The following is a 24212-nucleotide window of genomic DNA, read 5'->3' on the forward strand; positions in this document are numbered from 1 at the left end:
GATCAAACACTTTTGAAAGGTCAATCTGGTGAAGAGCAAGATTTTCATATGAGCCAGAGAAAAGTTTGAGAATTGTGTGCGCAAAATGTATGTTACTTTGTATAAAGTGACTCCTCAAACCACGCGTCTGATAGGGAAAATGACAACCGTCATCGGATGTCGCAGACGATTCGATAGAAATTTCGCGATAATTTGTAGTCCACGCATGCCAACATGATTGGCTTTTCGCCATCCACTAAACGCAGTTTGTATTTATCGTGCACTTCCGAGTTAAAACTGTGATTCCTAGTAAAGAACCGAGGAATGATGCCTACATCTAAACTAAAAGCGAAAATATGAAGCATGATAGGACTGAGCAAAGTTTATTATTCTTGGTTCGCATATTCATAAATGGTTCAAAACGTCACCAAATCGAAATAGCTACGCGCGTGCCGGGGAAGTGTGTGCGGTAGTCATCGCGGCAAACTTTTTTCTTGCAACACTGTGGGAATTGCCTTCTCCTATCTTTGTACTCCCAGTTGCAATTGGGCCTCAGCTTCTCTTCAAACTCTTGACACCTAGAAGAAAACATCAAAAGAAGAAACCCTCCTATTATTTTAGACTTTATAATGGCAATCAGTAAGAAGATGTTTATGGCCACCCCACGTCTCCTATTATTAAACAATTTGCTCACAAACACATTTTTCGCCGCGGATTTTAGATATATCATTACTGTGCTATATTCGGCTACTATTTCCTTTGTAGCTGCTGCATAGGGCGAATGTAACTGAGTGGTCCGGTTGCTCGATACAATAACGCCCTAAAGCTGTTAAAATGTCGGAATCAATTATTCCTAGGCGCGAGATCAGTAAAGGATGGCTAAATGCGCACTAGAACGTGCTGCGACAACAAGCACTTGATGCTTACTTATGTTTTTACTGCGCTGGTTCAGAGCCGCATTGCATCGGATGGGAGTGGTGTCTAAGGCACAACCGCCCACCTGCAAGTATGAAATGTGGAAATTTTGTGACGGGTAGTGTGTGGCAGGCCGGATGGATCGGCGGAAGAACGGTCGGACTGCCGGATATGTGGAGCACATCTGCTTCAGTCTCCAGCTTCATACCTTTGTATTCAAGTTTACACCTCAAGTTTGCTTTTGTGATTATGAGGCTCCTTGCTTTTGCATCTTATCTTAGTTAATAAGCAACCCCACTAGCTGTATCGTGCCCTACACTTTTCCTTTACTTGGTGCTATCACATTTGTTTTTCTTCTGTTTTAGTTCCGTGAGATGGGTATTTATTCCGTGTTTTCACTATAAGCTTATCTGCGAAAAAACAGTCATGCTTTGTCCTTCTACTCCTTTGTCCTCGTTTTTTGCACAACCTTCAAAATGAACCACACCCACCTACCCGCTTACAGTCATGGGGACAAGGTTGTGGTAAGTTTCTGTGAAGATGTACAAACGGTAGTGATGGAACTAAAGGGCAGTATACGGTACTCTTGATTGACTTGAAAGCCAAGGTAAAAAAAATTATTCTAGGCAGTAATTAATTGAGGTCAACGAACACAATAGGTTACGAGTCATGAATGCCTTCTTTCAAAAAGAGAAGACCGGAAATGGATATGAAAAAGCTGTAAAGGGTGGCTGGAAAATAAATTTACTTCATTCTGCCTTCGAACCCTTGCCCTGTGGTCTTTGTAGAGGTAAAAGGAAAGGGGCGAATTATTCTATCTTTCAATAAATAATAAAATCAACTAGGAAGTTACATGTCAATGGAAAAATTATCGCTGAGAGGAAAGGTGAAGAACCACTACCTTACTACAGAGCAGATTTTAACCTTTAACGAAAGAACACGGTCTTAGTGCAGAATCAATGATTCGAAATTTCAGACATATAATTACTCAGTGCGCGGTAGAAATACGTAGTAAGTTATTTAGAGACGGTTCTGGTGAATTACTTTTAAAGAAACGAACTTTGATTAGAATGCCAAAGTATGAATGCCTACATTTCAAAACACAGGAAAAAACTCGCATAGATACCAACAGTAAGTGTAAAATGTTCGACATAAAGGATTATCGTATGAAGGAAATAGAGACTTCTCTAAACAACCGTAGATGTCTGAAAACTTTGCACAGAAATATTGGCACAGGTAAAAATCAGGCGTATATGCTAAGGCGCAAAGCACGCACCGGCATTGCTAGCATGGATGAGGCGTTGAAAGGAGAAGACGAGCGTTATACAGACCTATCCAGTAGCCAAAATAGACACGACAATAATGAATCTGCAAGCATGAAAAAGTAATCAGATGCCCCACCACTAATTTATGATACTTTTAAAACCAATTAAAAGAGTAAAGTCCTCAAGGAAAGATGATCCAATTACTCGTTTCTTGAAGGAAAATTGGGATATCGTAATATAAAACTCGTCCCAAAACACTGACCCATGACTTACTATCGGGTATATACAAGGTATTTGATAAGTAAACGTCTTCTCTTAATCTGAGGCTTGAGCGTCCCCCAAATATGTTTTAATATGTCTCTGTCTTCGTGCTTTTCGTACTCCGCCCCCGCTGCTACTCAAAATACAATGAGCCAACTTGCCCAGTAAGCAGCTAATGAACGGGCCACACGAATCATACTTTATTGCCCGGAATAGTCGCGGCTTTATGCATGTCGGGTATTCATCGAACCTCGCAACAAAATTTCTCTTGAGAGAATAATGATTTCCTCTTCAGAGTGCTTAAGTAGCCTTATTTGTCCTTCATAATTTGTGCGTAATTCGTGCTTAAATATATCTTACCCTGTATGCTGCGTCCATTTACGTCTCAATCGTTACAGGGAATTCACCTGGCCACTAAAGGTAGCGGTAATGAGTAACAAAAATATATGAGAAATTATCCGGATAGTTTAACGGTTGACTACGCTCATGAACTATTCTGTTCTCGTGAAGGTTAAGGTGTGTCTCGAGGGTGTTACACAACTCTCGAATGTAAGTGGTGGTTAAACAAAAAGAGAGTGAAACTGCTCAGCCATGCCGCCTCTTGTGAGTACTTAGAACCAGAATTTCGGCAGATATATACCGGCCAGCGGCGCCAGTCGCAGACGGCACTACTAATAGAAGTCATGTTATGATGGAAGAATGAAAAGGGCATGATATATCGCTTCTCGGGGCCAGTATTGATACACGATACTAAAAGCCATTTCGTCTTGTTTCAGCCAAGCTTATTAAACGCCACGCATTCAAAGAGTATCCAAGTAAGACTGCGTTATTAATGTTGTCTTGATTGGGTTGTTAAGCTTGCTAAATGCCTTTCAGCATTCTGTCTCATTCACAGTTTGTGTGCAAAGGAGATATAAAGATCCGTGTAGACATTGGCCGGCGCTCCCAGGTTAGAGAATGTCTCTTCGATTTTTTCTCATCATAGTAAGCACTTTTATCAGGTTAAGAATATATTCAATGTCGGTTTTTACCGTCACTGAAGGAATTCTTCATCTACTTCTCGCAATGTTTCGAAAGATAAATACCTGACAGAAGTCCATGGAAACCATTGGTTTTTAGCGAACAATTCCGTACGCATCACTTGACTTCGATGAGGAAAATTAATTGCCAGGAGGAAATTCGTAGGTAACTTGTCAGCTCAACATTATTTTCTGACCTTCCAAAACAGCGGTTCTTTCAAAAGAATTATACAATAATATACAGTGAAACAACACGCAACAGTGGTAACTGGCTACAATTCCGAAGCAAAGAATGCACGTGCAGTCGCGTACACTTGTGCACTGTTGATTCCGTGCTTACCTCAACACTTTCACCAGGTGGCTTCGAGCATTACATATTCATTTTTCACAAGGTTCTGATAAAACTATGAACGTCTTGAAGTATCTGTTGCGGTATATGCACACATCTGAAGAAAATATTTCATAAAAGGGTGAGTAATTCTCCTTGTGGTAAGAATATTATTATGCGGCCTTCCCTTTAGTGCAGAAGCAATGTTTTTTTTTTTGCAGAAAATAGGAACAATGCAAATTTGTAATGTTCAGTAGGGGAGCGTATAAAGCTGAATCAGAAGACTGGCATACAAAGTAGCTGTACAGGCACGACAAAAATACAAACACACAGAGGACGGTATTGACCACGAAGACTTGTGGCATCTTTGGAACAAAAATGCCTCTGAGGCATGCAGCGATAGACATCGTGTTCAAATATGAATATAAAAATTTTCCCCGAATATTTAGACATCTGCGCACTGGTATTCTATATGGTAATGCCTACACAGTTTGAGATGTCACGCAGTGGCTACACAGACGAAAAAAGTTCTTAAGGATGATATAATGAAATAATTTATAAAGCTGGCTGAATACGCCTGAATACGAAATTATTAATGAGATGAATTAAAACAAGATAATACGGTGCTTTTGGTAAGTGTGCCGATAAATAATTGAAGTTTCAAATCACTGACCTGTCATATTGTTAGAATGTCTATTCAGGTCATTCCTTCCCAATACAATATGTACAAATTCGTGCTGTGCATATTCAGATACCTGAGCGGTAGAGGCCCTCAAAAATGGAAAAAAAAAATTGTTTCGTCATCAGAAATTCAGTCTTTTATGGAAAACGTTTTATTTTGCAAACTTGGAAAGTGAATAAACTTTTAAAAGTTCCAAATAATTGAACGCAACTAAAGCTCTTTATGAATTATGCACTCTTTCTTGTATATAATCCATTTTAGAAATTTGGATTCAAAATAAATAGTTGTTGGCAAATTCAGATCCCATGCTATTTTGAAGACTTGCGTTGAGAGAATTAGCAGAATACTCCAATGTTTATAAAATAAAAATAAAAAAGGCAGGTCACGATAGCGGGAGGGCCTTTTTCTTCCAAACTTTCAAACACGAAAAGTTCAAAAATTGCTAGTAGTTCATTAGGATATGATAATGCCAAGCATTGCAGAATTTCAATGAGTTCTCGACACCAACTAGCTAGAATTGCTTCCCTTTGTCCATTATTACGTTATGCATATTTGTTTCTCAGCCGTGTTTCTCCAACATATTATTTGCAGGTGTTCATATTATGTGTATTTTGGAAAATAAAATTTCTATTTTCACTGAAGTGATTAATTTACATTTACTGAATAAATCATTCAAAATTGAAGTTCTAGGTAGTTCAATTGCGATTTTCGTAACGAGTAATGATTACCCGAAGTCAACTACCGCTTTGAAAGCAAATGTACAAGGACCAAACGTTACTGTCAAAGTAATTTCTTCCGTGTTCGGCTGGACAACTGCAAGCATGGCTGCCTGATCATGCGCACCGACAACTCAAGATGCTCCAATACCTCTGACCGAAGAATTCCACAGTCCTTGCTATAGTTCTACATTAGTACCTGATTTCCCAAGAAAATATCAGCAAACGAACTTTTTCAGCTTCTCAACGGCACTACCTGAAGCCCTTATTCGCAGTGCCGAAACAAAGAGGGGTGTTACACAAAGCAATTAGACATTGTCATCGGAGCAATGCCCAAATGCGCGCGCACACATTTAGTATGATATAATATCACCTTACCCTACAATGGAGAAGTGTGACTGTCTAGCGGTTGATTTTTTTGTCAGTTAAAGTGCAAATGAGCGGCAACAACTTTAGAAAATGACCTGCTTTTAAAACTGGCAGCGTGTAAATCAAATTAGAAGACAGCGGATATTATATATTGCATTTTAGTGTGTTTGCGTAATGCAATAAAGCTCGAAGAAACGGAACAGAATAGAAATCGATTACAGTTGCGTAATTAGAACGATACTTTTCAGATTCTTTATTTAATTACGGCAGTTCGCAAATATATAACCCGGAGTAATTGTGTTTGCAACCGCGCTTCTATCTCATGTGCATGTACGTACAGCACTATTTTGGGGCCGTCAAAATCTTGAGAAAAATTTTAACGAGTATTCCAGGCTAGACAACTATTACATTTCTCTCCTGAAGAATGAATTGTCACTGGAAACGAAGGTCATTTTCCTAATCTGGCAGGATTTGTTATATTGAACAAACGATACGCTTGGGTTAACAGAATTTCGATTTTTGCCTCGCCCAACCAGATATAATTATACTGCAAATAAAATTCTTTCGTACTATTGAGACGAGCAAGAAGCGTAAATTATAAAAGGCAGTTCTGATTCACACCAGATGTTTCACTCGCAGCTGCAGCCTTTATTGGAAGAACACACATTTTTATGCCGAGAAGTAGCAGCTGGGAAAATCTGGTTCCCGAATCTCGCATGTTATCCGCGATCGTGCACCCCGGCTGACGCTTAAATTGAAAAAATATTTTTTGTGTCTTGCAGACACATTTTAAGGTCAGAAATAGCATCAGTATATCGCAATCGTTATATATTACCGGCTCTTACCTTATGCCTTGTGCACTCTGTTGATAGGCTGTTCCGTGCTACGTAAAAAGAAGTTACCATTTTGTGAGCTCTGAAAATTTGTTTTATTTACTTTTTTATTCTTAAGGACTTAAAAGTGTTGTATAAAGAATGCTTCAAGTTTGTGTAACTCCGGAAACTATTTGGCAGTCACTGTAGAAAATTTATCCAGAAGTATAAAATTAGAAAAATAGGCAAATGCGTAAAAAATTGCATGAACTCAAAACTGCCAGAAGAGAGAGCACATGCGGGCATTGAGGACCAGCTATCATCCTGAGTCGGGACACGCAGAACAAGCGGGCTACTAAAATGCGTGGCGCAACGTATACTGCACAAAACCATTGCCTGGCGAAACCTCTGAAGTTTTAGTAGCACCCGTCTACCAGTCGTATTTAAAAACGTGTTGTTTTAAACTGTTCAAAAATAAGTTTAGATGATAGGACTATTTTGAAGTAGCGTATTTATTTTGGTTTATTACTTATGGGCAGTTTCCTAGCTATCTAAAAGGCCAAAGGCACCATTCCAATAATAATGTTTTATTATGTGTTTTGTACGAAGAGTACCTGCTATACTGAATGCCTGTTCTATAGTGAATTATCTGTTCTGGAGCCGGAAGTGTGGGAATAAATGCAACTCACCGACCTTGACTTCAGTATTGTAATAAGTAACCTCAGGAAGACCATCCTCGACTGGAAAACAAAATAATTTTGAAAGGAGAAGGTACATATTTGTTCTGATTCTCTATTCATAGTTCTACCAACCCACTGCAGTCTCATGGTGGGAACCCCGGATACGTTATAACTTTGTCTCCTTCTCGCGTCCGAACAAAGCACACATATTATCCGCGTCGTGACGCTGTCATCACCAATTGCCATTTGTTAGTATGCTGCAGCATTTCCGAAGCTTCAAAGAGCAAGCCGCCTCCCAGAGAGTTGTAGCTGAACTGCTCCTGACAAGTGTCTGTTTTGGACGTGAATTGCACTCCGAGAGCAGGCATGGTGCTGCGTCTTGCGAAATCAGGTGTTTAGTTAAATGTCGATTTAAATATTGATGTTCATGATGATGGTGCTGGTGGTGCATTTTTATGGCGCAAGCGGCGCTTCGGTCAAAAAGCCCCTTGACACAAGGCAATTTTTAATTTTAAGTTATTGTCGAGGGCTTGTTTTCCAACAGCATTTATCTCAGTTAAGTCGATCATAGGTTAACTCATTCATTCATGCATTCACATATATTTATGCATAATGATCACCTGAGGCTTTTACGTATTGCTTCACCGAGGAGCACCAAGGGGATGCAAGACATTGATGAGATGATGAAATAAATGTTAGGTCACCACTCCCTTCCTGAATTGTATCTTTTTGAATAATATGATGTATCGGTGACAGAACCTCGCAAATACAGCATCACAATAATGTGACAATTAAATACGTTGGTGTGGTCTGCTGCAGACGGCGATACGGAAGACACTTTTTCGCACCGTTATTCTGAAGACGAAAGTTTCAATTAGCGATCAGGAATAATGTTCTCATTACTTAGTTGGCCACGATTAATACCACACTCTCTTCACAGAATTAGTGTTTACACTTCGAGGAGCCGATTTAATTACGCCAAAATGTTAAAATCTGCTCCCCTAAAAAAATTAACACGGCGGTAAACGGAAGCGAAAAAAGCTAGCTCGCTGTTTGTCGAACTGTAGAGTCAGGGTGCTCTTGACTATTCTGTATTAGAACTATGAATTAGGAATTTTTAAACAAGCTAAACTGTTAAAGTGACACAACCTAGAACCTACAAGATATTGTGTGTGGTTATGAAGATTTGAGAAAACTGTGGTAGTGTCTTAAACCAAAAACTGATTTGAAAGCTTACCCAGAATATATGGACAGAGAAGAGCAGGACAACAGCCGGGAAAGCTGCCTTGCGGAGGCATCTCTGAAGGTGCTACTCGACAGCCAGTCCAATTTCGCTCCGCCTCATCAAAACAACTTCGAATAAAAAAATAAAGAAGCATTGATATTTTAACTTAATATATATAAATCATGTAGAATAATGTGGAAATTAATAAAAGTAAATCAACTTCGAGCATCACATTATGTTCAGCAGAACAGTTATATTGGAGAGTAACAAACACCAAAACAATAGACAGATATTTACTGCTTCTGGATAACTCAACAAGTGTTAAATTGTGTGTCTTTCCAGGGTCTGGATATCTGTTGCAGTGGCTCTCTGGAAATAGGGAAGGGTGATTGACTTATCTCTAGTTTTAGGCTGCTCTAGTGGGTTTTGTATTCATTATTAGCCAGGTAATTTAAAAAATGCTACTGCTAATTTTTGATACATTTTCTTCCAGGTATATCAAATTAGAAGGGCATGCGAAATAGATATTAATCAATATAAAACTCCTGCACGCATATTGTCTCCTCTGCAACCGTGAAGCGTGAATACGGTGTGGCAGCAGTGCGTCTAGAGAGTGGGAGTTTCCACATGCTGCTCTGTAGACGTGACCCTAATTCAAATATTTGGTAGGGACAGATCGGAGCTCGTGCTGTCCACCCTGTATGATTAGGGCGCCGCGTGACACAGATGCCGTCGTCGGTCACACCAAAGCTGCTCCGGATGGTATTTTCGGAGAAACCATCGCTAATCATGATGTCTGCTTATGTTACTGGTAAGCTATATTCGATACACTGACTAAATTCATACAGGGTGCAGTTGATCTCCGTTTCTTTGCAGGCCACGCTAGAGTCGCTACAACTCATCGACCAGCTAGGCGGGCCTCCCAGCATGACAACCGGTGCATCCAACTCCATCTTTTTTGCATTGCACGAGAGTAGCGTTGCAAAAAAATATACTATCTCGGAGACAATCAAGCCGGCTTGACGGTCATCTAGTCAAGCCTTTTCATAGCGTTATCGGTGCCAGGAGGCGCGCTAGGCTGCACAGGCGCCTGAGCTTCACGCACAAAAAATGATAATGGGGTGCCCTTACAAAAAGCTCTCTGTGCAGGTACATGGCGCTTGGTTCGGTATATGAAATGTTCCGCTGAAAGAGAGTTCGATAAATGCGAGTACCACTGCCCTAGATTTTCTTCTCATTTTCAGCGTGATTTTCCTGGTGTACAATACAAGCAAAATTCGATATATCCGATTTCAGTACCTCAGGTGCCGGCTGCATACCAGTAATAATGGTATAAAGATGGCTCCGGCAGCACTATAAGGGGAATTTTTACGGACATTAGAAATGAAACAATACTTAATAGTAAGATCGTTACCTATTTTGGTACTAACATTGAACTAATGCAGTTTGATGGAGAGTTAAATTTGATGTTGGCGACCACTTATTAGCATTGACCACATCACTTTTTAGAATGTCTAAAATATGGTTTCTCTCGGCACTAAGGCACAACAAACTATGGTCATCTCGTGCAACAGGGCGCGCGCTTTGAAACGCCAGCGCTCTATAGACTCCCTAAGCGTCATCAATCAGTGGCCTCAGTGCCACGTGACCTTCGCAGTGGCTGTACATTCGTTGCTCGGCGCTGCTCTGCGTGAGTCTGCGGGGAAACGCATTCGTTGAGTTCTCGATCCATAGTTGGACGACGTATAGGTGATTAAAATAACGCTTGTATTTTTTAGTTAGATTTGGGTGCAGGAAACATTATCGGAAATGTCTTGAATAATATCTGGTGAAAATGTTGAGAGTAATTGATTATGGTGGCCAAGAGGTCTCGGGTTCTACCGATGAAGCCTCCCATCCAATAACCGCGCGTCTCAGCTGATGTCGCAGCCTATATAAGACGGCCGAGTAGCATCGCTGAGATGGTCAGTTAACCTGCGGCAGTCAAGGTTGATTCGCTGTTGAAACTGAGGTCACAGTCAACTGAGTTTGGCTCCGAAGCAGTGAACGCGGTTATCAAAGGCTGCATGATTGGAGTCACTAGGAGGTTTTGCACATCAGGTGCATGAGACGGGGGTGAGGGGTGGCGTTGTGATGGCAGCGACAGTGGGTGCCAGCGTCCATGTGCTGGCTTTCTGGATTGTGCGCGACTGTAATAGCTTGCTTTTCAGGGCGAACAATAATGCACCCAAGAATACCGAAATATTTTTATGGATGGTAACCGTCGATGTCCGTGGTGGTCAGTGACGACTGCAAAGAGACGGTCGTAGAGTAACTGGCAAAGTTTCTGTTGTGTCCAGACAACAGCGCGATATGTTTTTTATAGAGAATTTTTTTCATTTCTGCTCAGATGAATGATGGACTTCAGAATTCAGGAGACTAAATCGCAAGATATAGCACGCTCTACGGGTGCAAAGACCGCGTCCAAAAAATCACACCGAACGAAGAGCGTGGTATAATGGAGAAGCACGGGTGAGTATGTAGTGGCAAGATAGCGACACAACCAGTAGAAGTACCATTCCGAACCCGAAACAGAGCGGCATTTTTGAAGCTAGCTCGAACGAGGAAAATATGCTCCAATAATCGCACCAGATGGACGATGCAATCTTTTTCAACAACGGGGGCGGATTTCATAATATATTTTTATAGAAAGAAAAATTTCCACTTCTTTATGCATTAATTCTTTACAGCATAGAAAACACCTGTTGACCCTAATGAGACCGAGAAAGGTTATAAAAATCTTGAGAAAAAGCTGACTATGTCGCCAAAGAAGCACAGATAAGTTTTTCATTCGACGACCGGAAAACAGCGTCAATATTACTCTTTATTATTTAGGAGGGTCGTAGAGACCAGATATCATTTCATTTCCTTCCCCTAATCATCGGGCATTGTAAAGATGATCTGTTATGCCTCCTGTTAATACATGCAGATTTGTAAAGAGCCTGGTCTAAGTAAGAGCCGGAGAAAAAGTCTGTCTGAGTCTTTGAACATAGCCAGTTGATGACGATGTTAGTTTAAGGCAGGGGATAGTGAGAGAACGCTGCAGAAGGCAGAAAGTTCAATACATAAATGTACCGAGCAATTGTTTTTCTCTCTTATGCGACGAGACAAGAGCGGATTAGGGTTGTTCACAGACGGCTGAACACGTCAGCACTAATGACTGAATGAATGACTGACATACATTATCCAGTCAAGCTTGGCCTGAGATTTCGGGTCAAAAGAATTTGACACCATCCGGATAATCATGCATTCACAAGAAGACATGCAATAAAGAGGCCATCAAATTATTCCTTACAACAGTGCGAATACCATTGGCTGCGTGCTTTATGAAGGTGACGAGGAATGGTTCTGCACCGATTGAGATCGAGGGAAAGTCTGATTGGAATTGTTGCATTGAGGGGAACAGGCATCGCATCGGAGAGGCATGCATTCTAATGGAGGGTGGGGGGATGTAAAGGGATGGACGGAAGGTACAGAACCAACAATAAAATCTGCTCAAAGAGGAATGTGCCTCAAAGTTGTTTTGAAGGCGGGTAATAAAAACCACCGGAGAGTCGAATAATCGACACGCCTAATAAACCACGTTTACAGAGAAAGCGGATGTGCTTGTAATGACGATCTCCTCGTCAGTCACCTGATGAGAGGCGGAAAAAAAGGCATCTTCTGAGCAAGGATACATGACCTGGTCGGCAACGCTAGCCAATCGGAAGCTAGGATGTTCTGAATAAGGTGAAACATTACAATCGATAATTTATGAAAGAAAGACAGCACGCAGCGCCTGGGGACGCTTTGTGCATAAAATCGCAGCTGGGCATAGGCTGAAGGCACATAGGGTTGGCAAAAAGAATTTCATGTAGCGCACGATGCAATCAATGGTGACCCGGGTTGTACACCGTTTTGAAATCTGGACATGCTCTTATTTGGAAGCAGCGCATAAGGAAAGACTGGTGTAACGTTCGCGCATTACTCGCAGACTCCAACACAAAACACGCTGCATAATAGATAAAGTGGTGCCGCTAACAGTAATGTTTCCGCAATGTGTCTTGAACTTTTCATTAATCGATATGCTAGATGGCGGCAAGAGGCACTTCAGGGATTTTAGGAAGTGCAGTTCTACTTTCCGCGATGGCGCAGTTCAGATCCACGTGCGGTGGGCAGGTATTAAAGAAGGTGGCCAAGAGACGATGTCACGACAACAGATGTGCCGTCAAGAATGCAACCGAAATAGCCCTCCAGGGGGAAGAAGCGGTAATCGATATGCACCTTCAGCACTTGTTACGCATGAAGCCGCTAGAGAGCATTTGCATGAATATTTATTTTATCCATTCATTTGCTTGAGAGATACCGGTGTCGCCTATCATAAATACCCAAGGAAAGGTTACAGCATTACACAGGAAGATGGGGCATACCCTCCTCTCCTATGAGTCGAGCACCACAGAAAATCAATTGTAATTAAATGACGATAACGTTTGAGCAAAGTACTTCAAGTCTAGCCTCAGAAAATAGGCAAAATATTCACCTGGACTCTGTAACAGTGCGGTTCTTTCCGTTGCATGTTAATTTCCGGCATGGGTGTTCAGAAATTACCTCCCCAGGGATCGGTTTCTTCTCGTAAATGCAGTTTCCTGAAAAAGTAACTCTATAAAAATAGGTTCATTGCCAGATGACGTGATTCACTGCAATAGATCATCTGGAAACTTGTTCTGAAATTCGTTGTAAGCATATATGCTATATTTAGAGAAATGGTACTGGGAAAGAGGCCACAGCATTTTCAACGATGTTTTCCGAAATACTCATTTTCTGGTCGTCTGTGACTTGATGGTCCCAAAAAACATCCAGTGATATCCTGCATGCAATTTACGACAGTATTGCATTTCTCCCCTTGGGTGCTCTGTCCCATAATGCGCGTCTAATGGCAAATAATTTGAAAACAGGTAAACACGTTTAAAAAGAAGGCCTGGCACCAGCTCTCCAACATGCGATGCTAGAACTACCGAAACGAGCCAGGACCTGCGAACAGCTGTTTTGACCTAGCCCTAGCCAGGACCTGCGAACAGCTGTTTTGACCTAGCCCTAGTAAGCAAACTCGCCCTGCAGAAAAGCATTGTACACGCTTCGCATGAGATAGCAAGGCCGAATCCTGAATTGGCGCAGCGCTCCCCCTTCAGGCATTTTACAGCCAGTCACGTTCGGTCGGAGCCTTCCGAATAAAATGATAAAAACTGATCGATGATTGCGTTGGTCCTTAATGCATTTTAATAGCGTAGCTCTTGAAACGTTTTCATTTTCCAGTTATCTTCAGTCTCATAATTCTCATTAAGCACACCCCGTGAGACAGACACCTTTTATATGCCTCCAGTTAAAATGGTCTAGAGCTCGCTACTGCCACCCATTCGTTATCTGCTTCCTATTACTCTCTCCTAGCTATTAAATTACGCGCACGACATGCCTGTGCTGGAGATTACCAGAAAAATTTACTGACTCGTCATTGCTTGTGGAAAAGAAAGGTCTCTATGTTTTACGTATATCGCTAATACATTTGGTTTGTGTTTATTGAGTAAACGCCCTATAGCGACTAAGGCTACTAGAAACGGAATAGTGCATGTCTCCTGAAGTTTGTATCCTCAGAGTTTGTTTACCATCCACTCACATTGCGCAGAGAATTGGCGCACTGCTTTTCGTCTCCATCGAAAGGCGGCCACAGTGAGCCGGTTGGATTCCCACATATTTTGGTATATTTATTGACCGCCATAATAACTTCGGCAATGTGGTCAGATAATTGACACGAAAGAGCGTTTATTTACTACCTCTTACAAAAAACCTCATCACCTTAGTAGCCTTAGTAGCGTATGTGCCATTAAACTCCACTAAACAAAACTAAAATCCTCATGACAACAGGAGGGAAAGACATACATGGACTGCCATAGTAACGTTACCAAGTGAAGGGCAGAATATGTGGCAGCTAAAGAGAATAGTTCAGTGAAACGGCGATGACATGCCGCGATAATGAAGCGTGGTGTGCTACATGAATATTGAAAATATGAAATAGTGATGGGCATCTTGGAAAAGAGTATTGATATCAGGGCTTGCAGTTGAGAATCACGTATTTGGCTGAAGCGCAGAAATTCTGTATGGGAAAGGGTAAGGCAGAGGGCTTTTCGCAAATTACTAGATTAGGTGCCCACAGCAAGGCTACAAATTAGGCAGCAGGATGGACTGTTTATTCATCAAATCACGGGGGGTTCTATGTAAAATATATATACAGAAAGTGTAGAGCGCTACAACATAGGAAGGTATGATCTAAGTTATCCTAATACTAATACAGAAAATATTGACCCAGATATGGGAAAGATAGATGCACAGATATATCAGTTATTGTAACAGGTTTGTTTAAGAATTGTTTGTTTGAAATGTGGTGCTGGCGAAGACTCTTGTGAGTTCCTTGGACAGCCGGAAGATCAAATCAGTCCATACTGTCGACCATAAACCCTGACTGCTGATTGGAGGGTCAAATTCTAAAGTTAAAGCTCAGCTACTTTGGTCATCTGATGAGAAGAGAAGAGTCACTAGAGAAAGATTTTATGTTGGGAAAGGTTGAGGGTCGCCGGAGAAGGGGTAGGCAGCGAACACGATGGTTAGATGGCATCCTTGAGGCACTGCAGATGAAGTTATGTGATGTTAGGAAGATAGTGAGAGACCGGAAATCGTGGCGTGGCACGGTCCATAGGGTCACGAAGAGTCGGACACGACTGAACGACTGAACTGAACTGAACTGAACTCATAAGGAGTGTAATGCTGGCTGCCCACATGCCAGTAAAACGCGTATGCTCATTCAATCATGCATACATCCACTCATTCACCAGCCCTCTCCTAGCTAACCAACCCAGTTATTCACTACGTCAGTCACTCATTTTCGTTGCTTCTGTGTTACATAATGTTTAAAAACAATTGCAAGCGTATTACATGCAAAAATGAATACAAGTTTATATTTGAGCAGCACTCGAATGACTTTAATATCGTACATTTATAGGGAGTTTGGCTCGCCGTCACTTACTCTCCATTCTCTAGTTACAGGCACATATACTTGACAGAAAGGAACCTGGCGGGTTTCGAAGGGCAGCTTCATTAAGAAAGACAATAATAGGAAGGAACATATAGTGTACATAAATAGCTTTCTAGTCGTTAAAACCTGCGACTACATCTGATGTCTGATGCAGTATTTTTTAGATTGTCATTACCTCTTTATCATAAATTGGTGCATGTTTCACATTATACACACAACGGTTTCTGTTTCTTGCATTGTTTCGTATGGGAGTCCCTCGAGCTGGAGAAAATTTTTAACATTTGTTTAGAGGTCAATCATGGCTTCAATAATAGGGGCAATCTTTACCATCACGACAATGGCTGAGCTTCAATGTGTCCTTTAGGGACAACAAAGTAATAACAAATGACATTCTTTGTCCATCTTACCGTTTTTTATCCTAGTCCAGAATTCATCTCTCATTGTTTTTTTCACACCAGTGGACGGAATAGAATCACAGTACAGTATGAGAGGAAGCGTGTGTAAATAAGAAGTAATATTGATACTTCAGGAAGATATGTTTGCTTGTTGCGCACTATAAATGTAGAGTGTGTTGTTGCTATATTTAGGTACAGAACCTTTTGAGGTTTACCAAAATACAGCAGCCATCAGCGCAGAGGCTTGCGACTCCAACAGTCATTAGGTTACAGCATGAGCAGTCGCTTTTCTTGCTCTTTGCATTAATGAAACATATATGACCGGCTTTCCAGCCCCTGATAATGTTTTGGTAATAGTTTCGAATCGAACAATTTATCAAATAACCCGCAACAAAAACTCCTTTCAGACATTAAATTCTAAGTTAACCAGCATAAGAATTCCAAGCTATAAGCGAAGTGGTTTCTTTACAACCACAATGCAGCCCAAATATGATTTCAATCCCAAATTTGATATGAAAGCGGAGGCATCTATCACAAGTTGCATAGCATAATATTGAAGCGTTATTAGTAAATAGCGCGCCATTTCGACAGTGATAACCGTTGTGGATGCGGTTATCCTGCTCTCCGCTTGGATGGCTAGCGAATGACTTTTCTACGCCATATTTATTGCTACCATAGTGTCCTTAAAGGTGGGACGAATTTTCTCATACTTAAGCTAATGTGATTGTCGCCTTAATATGAAAATATTTTTCAGAGCAGTGAACATTCACTGTGAATTTGTGCAGCCTCAGGTTACTGTAGGAGTGTTGCTGGAAATTTCGTCCTGGAAAAGTAAAAAACCATTACCACTGAGTAGGCGGATCACGTTTCATTGGAAGTCCATTTACTGTAACGCTACTCTATTGGCTTTATTCGAAGTTGAAACGTATGACACCTTTATGTAACATGATATGTGCTACCGAGGAAAAGCAAAATCAAGGACAGGTCAGAAGTTTCCCAAAATGTCCTTGCCGTACATTTGAAAAGTGCGCGTGTATTATCCCGAGCATTTCTATTTAGTTATAATGGTGTACCTATTTATATAGATGGAGTTCTGGCCACGGGAACTTTAGGCCATGGCGGAGGCCTTTAGGTGGCGGATATATGATTTCCTGATGCTCTAATCTGTTATATCAGTGTTGTGTAATGTACGCCAGTTGGTCGACCTTAATGCGTAGCGTAAACAACGGCCTCACATGTCGCCCTATTGCTGGCATCAGGCAAGTATAACATATAGTACATATAGTAGTATAGGCTTTAGTACGATACTTTAACTTACATGCAGCTCGGACGCATCCTTCATCCTAAATTTTATCCGGTCTGAGTCGCAAGAAATAGGCTGAGGGCAGCACGATGAATTCTGCGAGACTGCATTACAAGCAGTGGTATTGTTATTACCTTAAACGACGCTCAGGCTTTTCAACTTTGTAAACCATGGTGGCTACACTAACCAGTTACAAAGCTTCCTAATACATCACTCTTCAATTCACCTCTGTAGTACTATAAATCGCATGGTCCTAAGTAGTTCTGTACGCTATTAATTTTTCTCCTCTGAAAGAGAAAAATAATTTGATAGCGCAATTACTACAAGAATAAATTTCGTGTTTTATTTGTCATGTGCGAACTTCCTCCACATTCAAAGCTAGCTCGTAATTTTTAAGCTCAATTCTAATATGAGTGTATAATTTTTTATTCGCTTTCTTGAAATCCGGAATAGCCGTTCAAGGAATAGAGTATAGTTCTGTACACGTATCTAAGACTAAAAACTAATTCACTCTTCTATGTTTAAGGACATAGTTTTCAGCGCAAAGGCACACGGCCAAAGAAAAGAAGAAGGTAGACTATAGGGACGAGTACAGCGCTGAATACAACCAGACGCGCAGGTGCATACTCTGCCAGGGAAAAGATAAACAAAAACGACACGCATCACACCTTATATCTCAGGAAAATCTTTTCTGCGTTGTACAAAAACAACTGAGGTATCGCTAACAAAACCTGACCAGCCCTCTGAATATAATATGCTTCTATCGTTTCACGGGTGGTTTTAATTTGCTTTTGCTTAAAATCCTGACTCCAAAAAACAGCGGTGTACAATCCTTGCAAGTAGCGCAGTGCGCGACAAAGTTAGCACCTTCCTTATTATTCAGATCTCTTGCGTGCTCCCTGCTACATTTCTTATACATCGGGCTCTCCTTTCCACAGTGTTTCTGCTCTTCAGGATGTGAATGTGCTCCAGACCAACATCGCACAGTGCAAGTACCGTGCTAAATTCCTGGGATTCTGCATAAAGAATAGTGTGACCCCTGCAGATGTGAGTGCCGTGTTTGGTGCTGTTCCGCCGTCGTGGGGGCACGTTAAACGCGTTTGCAAACTCCTAAGGTCTGAACTGTGGAGACAAGGTTATATCCCGACTGGCTACGCGCTGCATGGTTTGCGCGCTACCCGGAATAGATTGCTACAAGACGGTTTATTCACCTCAGAAGTGAAGCTGCGAGATTGACGGAAGTTTGGTGGAACGTGAACCTGAAATGGATTGTTGCTAGCTCGAGGAAGCATAAGAAACAAGAGTGCCGCAAAGGTGGTTTTGTAGTGATGGGTGGGGCTTCTGTCCCTTCCAACATCTCGAACTTGCTTGCGAAGGGTCCAAAATTCGGTCTAAAACCGTGTGTTCCCCCTCATGGGCTAGTGGGCCTAAACCGCCCCATAGCCGAGAAGGCAGCTCAGGAAAATCGGGTACGTTGCCTTTTGGATGGTATAGATTGCCTAGCGAAGAATTTTAAAGTTAGTAGTCAAGACAAGGCAAAGAAATGTTTGAATGGTATTGTGAACATTTTTACTGATAATGAGCTTTGTCTTTGGCAGGCAGATAAAGTCACCGGCTTTGTGGCCATGTCTAGAGCCATGTTTAACGAGAAAGCGTTGCAAGCGGCAAAGAAACATTTCGCAGCAGTAAAAACAAAAACGTGCCACACAGAATAAAGGCAAATTCGTCGATTTTTGTAAGCGTTTAGCGCTATTACCGCTTGCTAAAGCAATCTCAAATTGTGAATGTGGTGTGTTGCATATGTTTTTCAGTGTTAAGACCCATAAACCATATGCACAACTGCGTACGATTGTGAGGGAAAGGGGCACATGGCAGATTAATGTCAGCAGATTTCTTCAAAGAGTGCTGAATGACCTCTGCATTAATGATCCTTTCATAGCAAGAAGTTCTATGAATGTCGTACAGTTCCTAAGGGACAACCAAGATATAAGATATGCCTTTTCGATTGACGCTGACGACCTTTTCTATTCCGTTCCGCACCAAGAACTATTTGACGCCGTTAGGGAATGCATTGACGTTAACGGACCCGTTCCGTTTCATAATGCTTCGGGGATGACTGTCGGAAACTTTTTAGCGCTTTTAGAATTTCATCTTTTTAGTACTTTTATCGCCTTTGACAATCAGTTTAATCTACAAAAGAAGGGGTTTTGCATTGCGTCATGGGTGTTGCCTCGGTTTTATGTGATATATTTTTAGCCAGCATTGATCGCCATTTACACGATCATTTTAAACAATCTAACGCTGTGTTTGAAAAGTATTTCCTTACGTATATGACTTTTTGATTGTTCTAAACATACCTAGTACCATTCCCAATGAGGATACACTTTTGAGTGAACTAAATGAATTTTAAAGGCAAGGCAGGGGGCTCACTTTCACCTACGAACCACCAGTTGATGCCAGGCTGCAATTCTTGGATTTAGGCATCAGGTTCATGAATAATAACGTTTACTGGGCGTACTCACCTAGAGCACATAAAGAGCTGTTGCCATATACGTCATCCCATTCAAAAATTGTTAAGAGAGGGATCGCTAAACTCAGCTTAGAGTGTGCACTCCGAAAATCATGTGTACATGATATGCAAGGTAGCTTCAGGTGTCAATTGGAAAAGTTTGAGGCGGCTTTTTTCCCTGGGTCGGTTGTTGTCTATGATGCAGAAACGCTCTTGAAGAAGTTGAAGCCCAGAGCTGAGAAGGAGGCAATAATCCCTCCGCAGGCTAAAGTAAGGCCTGAAGTGATGCCATACGTGCACAAAACATCCGATGGCCTCAAGAAGGTGGCAAACCGGCACAACGTGCCGTTGGTCTTTTCAGCCCCTGCCGATGGTGCCGATGGTGGGAACCGAAACAACGTGCCGATGGTGGGAACCGAACCCACGACCTCTGAATATCGCGATATTCGGAGGTCGTGGGTTCGGTTCCCACCATCGGCACGTTGTTTTTCTTCTACTTCGTGTTTAATTAGCTTTCGCCTAAACAGATTACATTACTAATTTCTGTGATTATCTAAGCAAACATTAAAAAAAGACATAAAAGTACCATCCCCAACGCTTTCCTTGGCCTCGCCGACTGTTGGCTTTTTTCCTTCATGTATTATAACGAGCCCCCTCATTTCCCCTTAACTGATCTGCTTGTAGCTTACGGGGGTCTCAGTTCTGGCAGTCTTGAAGCCATAGGTGCGTAAGAGGGTTCTAGCACAGCTTTCGCCCTCGCTCTTGATCACGTTCTACGTGACCCTGGCGGTAGCAAAGGACGTTCTACGTCCGCCGCTATGGCTGAGGGTGGCGCTGGTGAATACTCTCAAGGTTCGCATACAGACAACATAAATACGCAAGCAAGTAGCAGGGGGGACAGCGGCCGATGTAGCTCAGTTGGATGAGCACCGGACGCGATATTTGGAGGTCGTGGGTTCGGTTCCCACCATCGGCACGTTGTTTTTTCTTCTTTGTGTTTATATAGCTTTCCCCTAAACACATTACATGACTAATTTCTGTGATTATCAAAGCAAATATTAAAAAACAGACATAAAAGTATCATCCCCAACGCTTTCCTTGGCCTCTCCGACTGTTGGCTTCTTTCCTTCATGTATTATACCGAGCACCCTCATTTCCCTTAATTGATCAAATCGTACATCGGGCATACAAAGCGTTGCATCAACGACGGGCTCAGGAAACACGCAAGAGATCTGAAGAATAAGGAAGGTGCTTTGTCGCGCACTGCGCTACTTGCAAGGATTGTGCACCGCTGTTTTCTGGAGTTAGGATTTTAAGTAAAGCAAATTAAAAACCACCCGTGAAACGATAGAAGCATATTATATTCAGAGGGATGGGTCAGGTTCTGTTAGCGATACCTAAGTATTTTGTACAACGCAGAAAGATTTTTCTTTCTAAGTTCTTGAGATAAAGGTGTAATGCGTTTCGTTTTGTTTATCTTTTCCCTGGCGCGGTATGCGCCTGTGTGCCTGGTTGTATGTAACTCTTGTGTGCGTCGAAAAATAAACAGTTGTGAGTCAGCGCTGTGTACGTCCCTATAGTCTTCCTTCTTCTTTCCTCTGGCCGCGTGCCTTTGCGCTGAAAACTATGTCCTTAAATCTAGAATATCAACTACCCCAACAACTAACTATACTCACTGTTCTATGTTTACGCAAAATAAAAGGCGAAGGTGCTTCACTGAAGCCAGTAGTATTTGTTCGAATGTTTACCTCAATTATGTACAGTTGAATGTTATCTGGCGCAAAGAGGGTTTTCCGAATGATGATTTATAATCAGTGTGTGAAACCATCTGAATGTGATTGACGACCTGGATAAATTTTAACTTTCAAGTTTGAGGTTTAATAATCTGCAGTTCAAAAACGCCCGACATATTTTCTAAATGACTGCTATTTATTGTTCCTAGCCCTTTGTCAAATAATATGTCTACAGGATAAATATTTAAGGTAACTTTCGAATGTACACTTACTTCCTTCAGGAGGGCACATGTACTGCGGGCAGCACATTGGATATTCAAGAGATGGATCGCCTTCTTGTAATTCAATGCAGGCGTGAATTTTTCTGTCATACTTTGGACAACTGATGGATGAGAAAAACATTGTTTTTGTTTGTTTGACAAATTCGCAATAGCGAAAATTGAAAAAGTACTATTTCAAAGAAGCAAAAGTACTTTGATTTTAAAACACATTTATTCGTTCACATGTAAAGTATAATATTGTATTAGTGCTTCCGCATTTCGCCAAAGCTACATTAGTATAGAACTGAAGGTTTAGGACAGCGAAAACTGTCCTTTCCAGGAAACATTACTGACTTTAAGAAGCACCACTAAGCTGCGTTGTTATGTACGTTAATTACCTGCAGGACAACTAATATGCCCTCGGTATCCACCCATTGATTTCTGTATCAAAGTAATAACAGAGGCTGTAAAGTTTAGCCAGCTTTCAAGTAGCTTCTCACCAATTGTATGATGTTGAAAGAACAGTATCCTATTTTGCATATGTAAAATAAGACACAAGTATCTATTGGAAAGCGAAACCAACGCAACATTTAAACATGGAAATAAAAACGGTAATTAAGATATTTTTAAAAATGAGGCAAAGTGATAACGAAATTAAGAAGAATTGGGCATGGGCAGGACATGTAGTGCGAAGAGAGGATAATAGATGGTCGCTTAGTGTAACAAACTGGATTCCAAGGGAAGGAAAGCATAGCAGGGGGCGGCAGAAAGTTAGGTGGTCGGGTTTGGTTAAGATGTGCGCAGGGGTCAAGTGGATGCAGCTAGCACAGAACCTGGTTAATTGGAGAAATATGGCAAAGGCCTTCGCCCTGCAGTGGGTATAATAAGGCTGATGATGATAACGAGAACTCAGAGGTAATATTTGCACGATATGCGCGGCTTAAATTAAATAAACAAATTGGTCCATTTTGTTTATTTAATTTCTATTTATGCCTGTAACCACTCCTCTCTCTAATGCCAACGGCCCTGAGGGTACTTGAAATAAAGATATGCAATTCGCTTAGGCTTCATCTCCAGAAATAACCTAATCTAAGCATGCTTGTTATTGAGAACAATTTTATGATTTTGTTCTTTCATTAAGGTTTGCAGGTTGAAAAATTAAACAATTTATGGATCATGTCGCAAACTGATAATTTGAATATTTCTACAATTATTTTCAACCAATAACACCGACGATTTCACAAAGTATATATTTTAGCATCTTTTTGAAACGAGACAATCATCTGCAACAATGAAAACACGCACTTTTGACTTGTGAGAAAACTGCAATTGGCGGTACGCCTAAACTTCAGATTTAATGATAAGTAGAAAGAGCAGTAATGACTCTAATTTGTGGATCACCTTCTAGATCTCTAGATCTCTTTCTGCGCACGAGCATTTTCTAATGGGTAAATATTACACATACTAATTAACACACAGTCCAATACAAGGAAAATACGCGAGACAACCTGAGAATCTTGCTTTGGCCAAGCTATGGTAACATGCAGCAAGGCTAGATGCATTTAGTGTGACTGAGATTTCTATACTCCTGGGCAGCTCGGCTCTCATCCTACCCTTAAGTGTCGAAGGAGCTACACAAATTTGTACCTTCAACCAACTCTGTTATGTCGTGCTGTCTCCTTATATAATACAATCAGCTTGCGAGCCTGAGCACGCCTATGTCTCTTGCCTACTGCCGCATGTCAGTGTGATGTTCCTGAAGTTTTCTCTCACAATTTTAACATACAATTTTCGAGGGAACATGGCATTTGCTTCTATCGCGGGAAAATGCACTAACCGAGACTTTAGAGGCAAGCGCACTCTTGGTCCGCCCGCAGCAACGCTAAAGTCTCCCTCATAAACTCTCTGTCAGAGTGGAGAGAGTTTACCCCTCGCACCGGCATATATCGCGTTATAAGAAGGATATACAAAACTGCGCAAAAAGACGGGACAAGAAGAACAGAGAGGCACACACGAAGCGCAGAACTTCCAACTGAATTTATTTTTAAGAATCAAGGCACTTATAAAGGCGCTAAACAAGATAGTACAAGGATCAAGACGCAAAAACTGCGTAGGTCAGGAACACCGCGTACACGAGTGGTTTAGGGCTGATGAAAAGGAATGATATGGCCATCTAAGAACTATATCTCCTGGTTTGAAAGTGATAAAGAAGGTGAGCTCAAGGTCAAGGAAACAGCTTCCTATCTTAAGAAAAACGGACTCACCATTATAGAGGCGGACAAAGAGGGCGGCTTTGTTGTCATGCCGCAAGGCATGTTTGAAGAAAAGGCCCGAGAAGCTGTTGCCAAGAACTTCAAACCGGTTGATTTCCGCGCCAAAGTCCAAAAGAAAAAAGCTGTCAAGCTGCTGAAGAAGATGAATCTAGACGCGGTTGCAAATTCGGTCTCCAAAGCCGATAGAGATTCCTTGCAAATTTTCTTTACTGGCAAAACACACAAGCTGGATTGCCCGCTTTGTGCCATTATTTCAGAGCGAAACACCTGGCAGCATGCCATAGGTTCTTTCCTGAAGAACCACCTAAACCATGTTTTGGGACACGATCCGTACCTTATCCGCAGCTCTAAGGACCTGGTGCGGGCTCTGGAGAAGGGAATGCCCT

At 41.5% G+C, this 24212-nt stretch overlaps 1 protein-coding gene across 1 annotated transcript in view; it reads right to left on the reverse strand.

The window, feature by feature from the left end:
- Positions 1-351: 351 nt before the first annotated feature.
- LOC146194777 (uncharacterized) overlaps positions 352-24212 on the reverse strand; it is a 127632-nt gene continuing 103771 nt past the window's right edge. The window contains exons 7-11 of the mRNA XM_084596118.1: positions 21566-21675; positions 12810-12915; positions 8264-8379; positions 3780-3885; positions 352-557 (exon numbers count right to left, since the gene is read on the reverse strand). Coding sequence (XP_084452244.1) covers positions 3818-3885; positions 8264-8379; positions 12810-12915; positions 21566-21675 — 400 coding nt within the window. The 3' untranslated portion in view covers positions 352-557; positions 3780-3817. The remainder of the gene's footprint in view (positions 558-3779; positions 3886-8263; positions 8380-12809; positions 12916-21565; positions 21676-24212) is intronic.

Source organism: Amblyomma maculatum, chromosome 3 (genome assembly GCF_055883805.1).
Source record: "Amblyomma maculatum isolate TAMU_Amacu chromosome 3, ASM5588380v1, whole genome shotgun sequence".
In the NCBI taxonomy this organism is placed as follows: Eukaryota; Metazoa; Arthropoda; class Arachnida; order Ixodida; family Ixodidae; genus Amblyomma; species Amblyomma maculatum.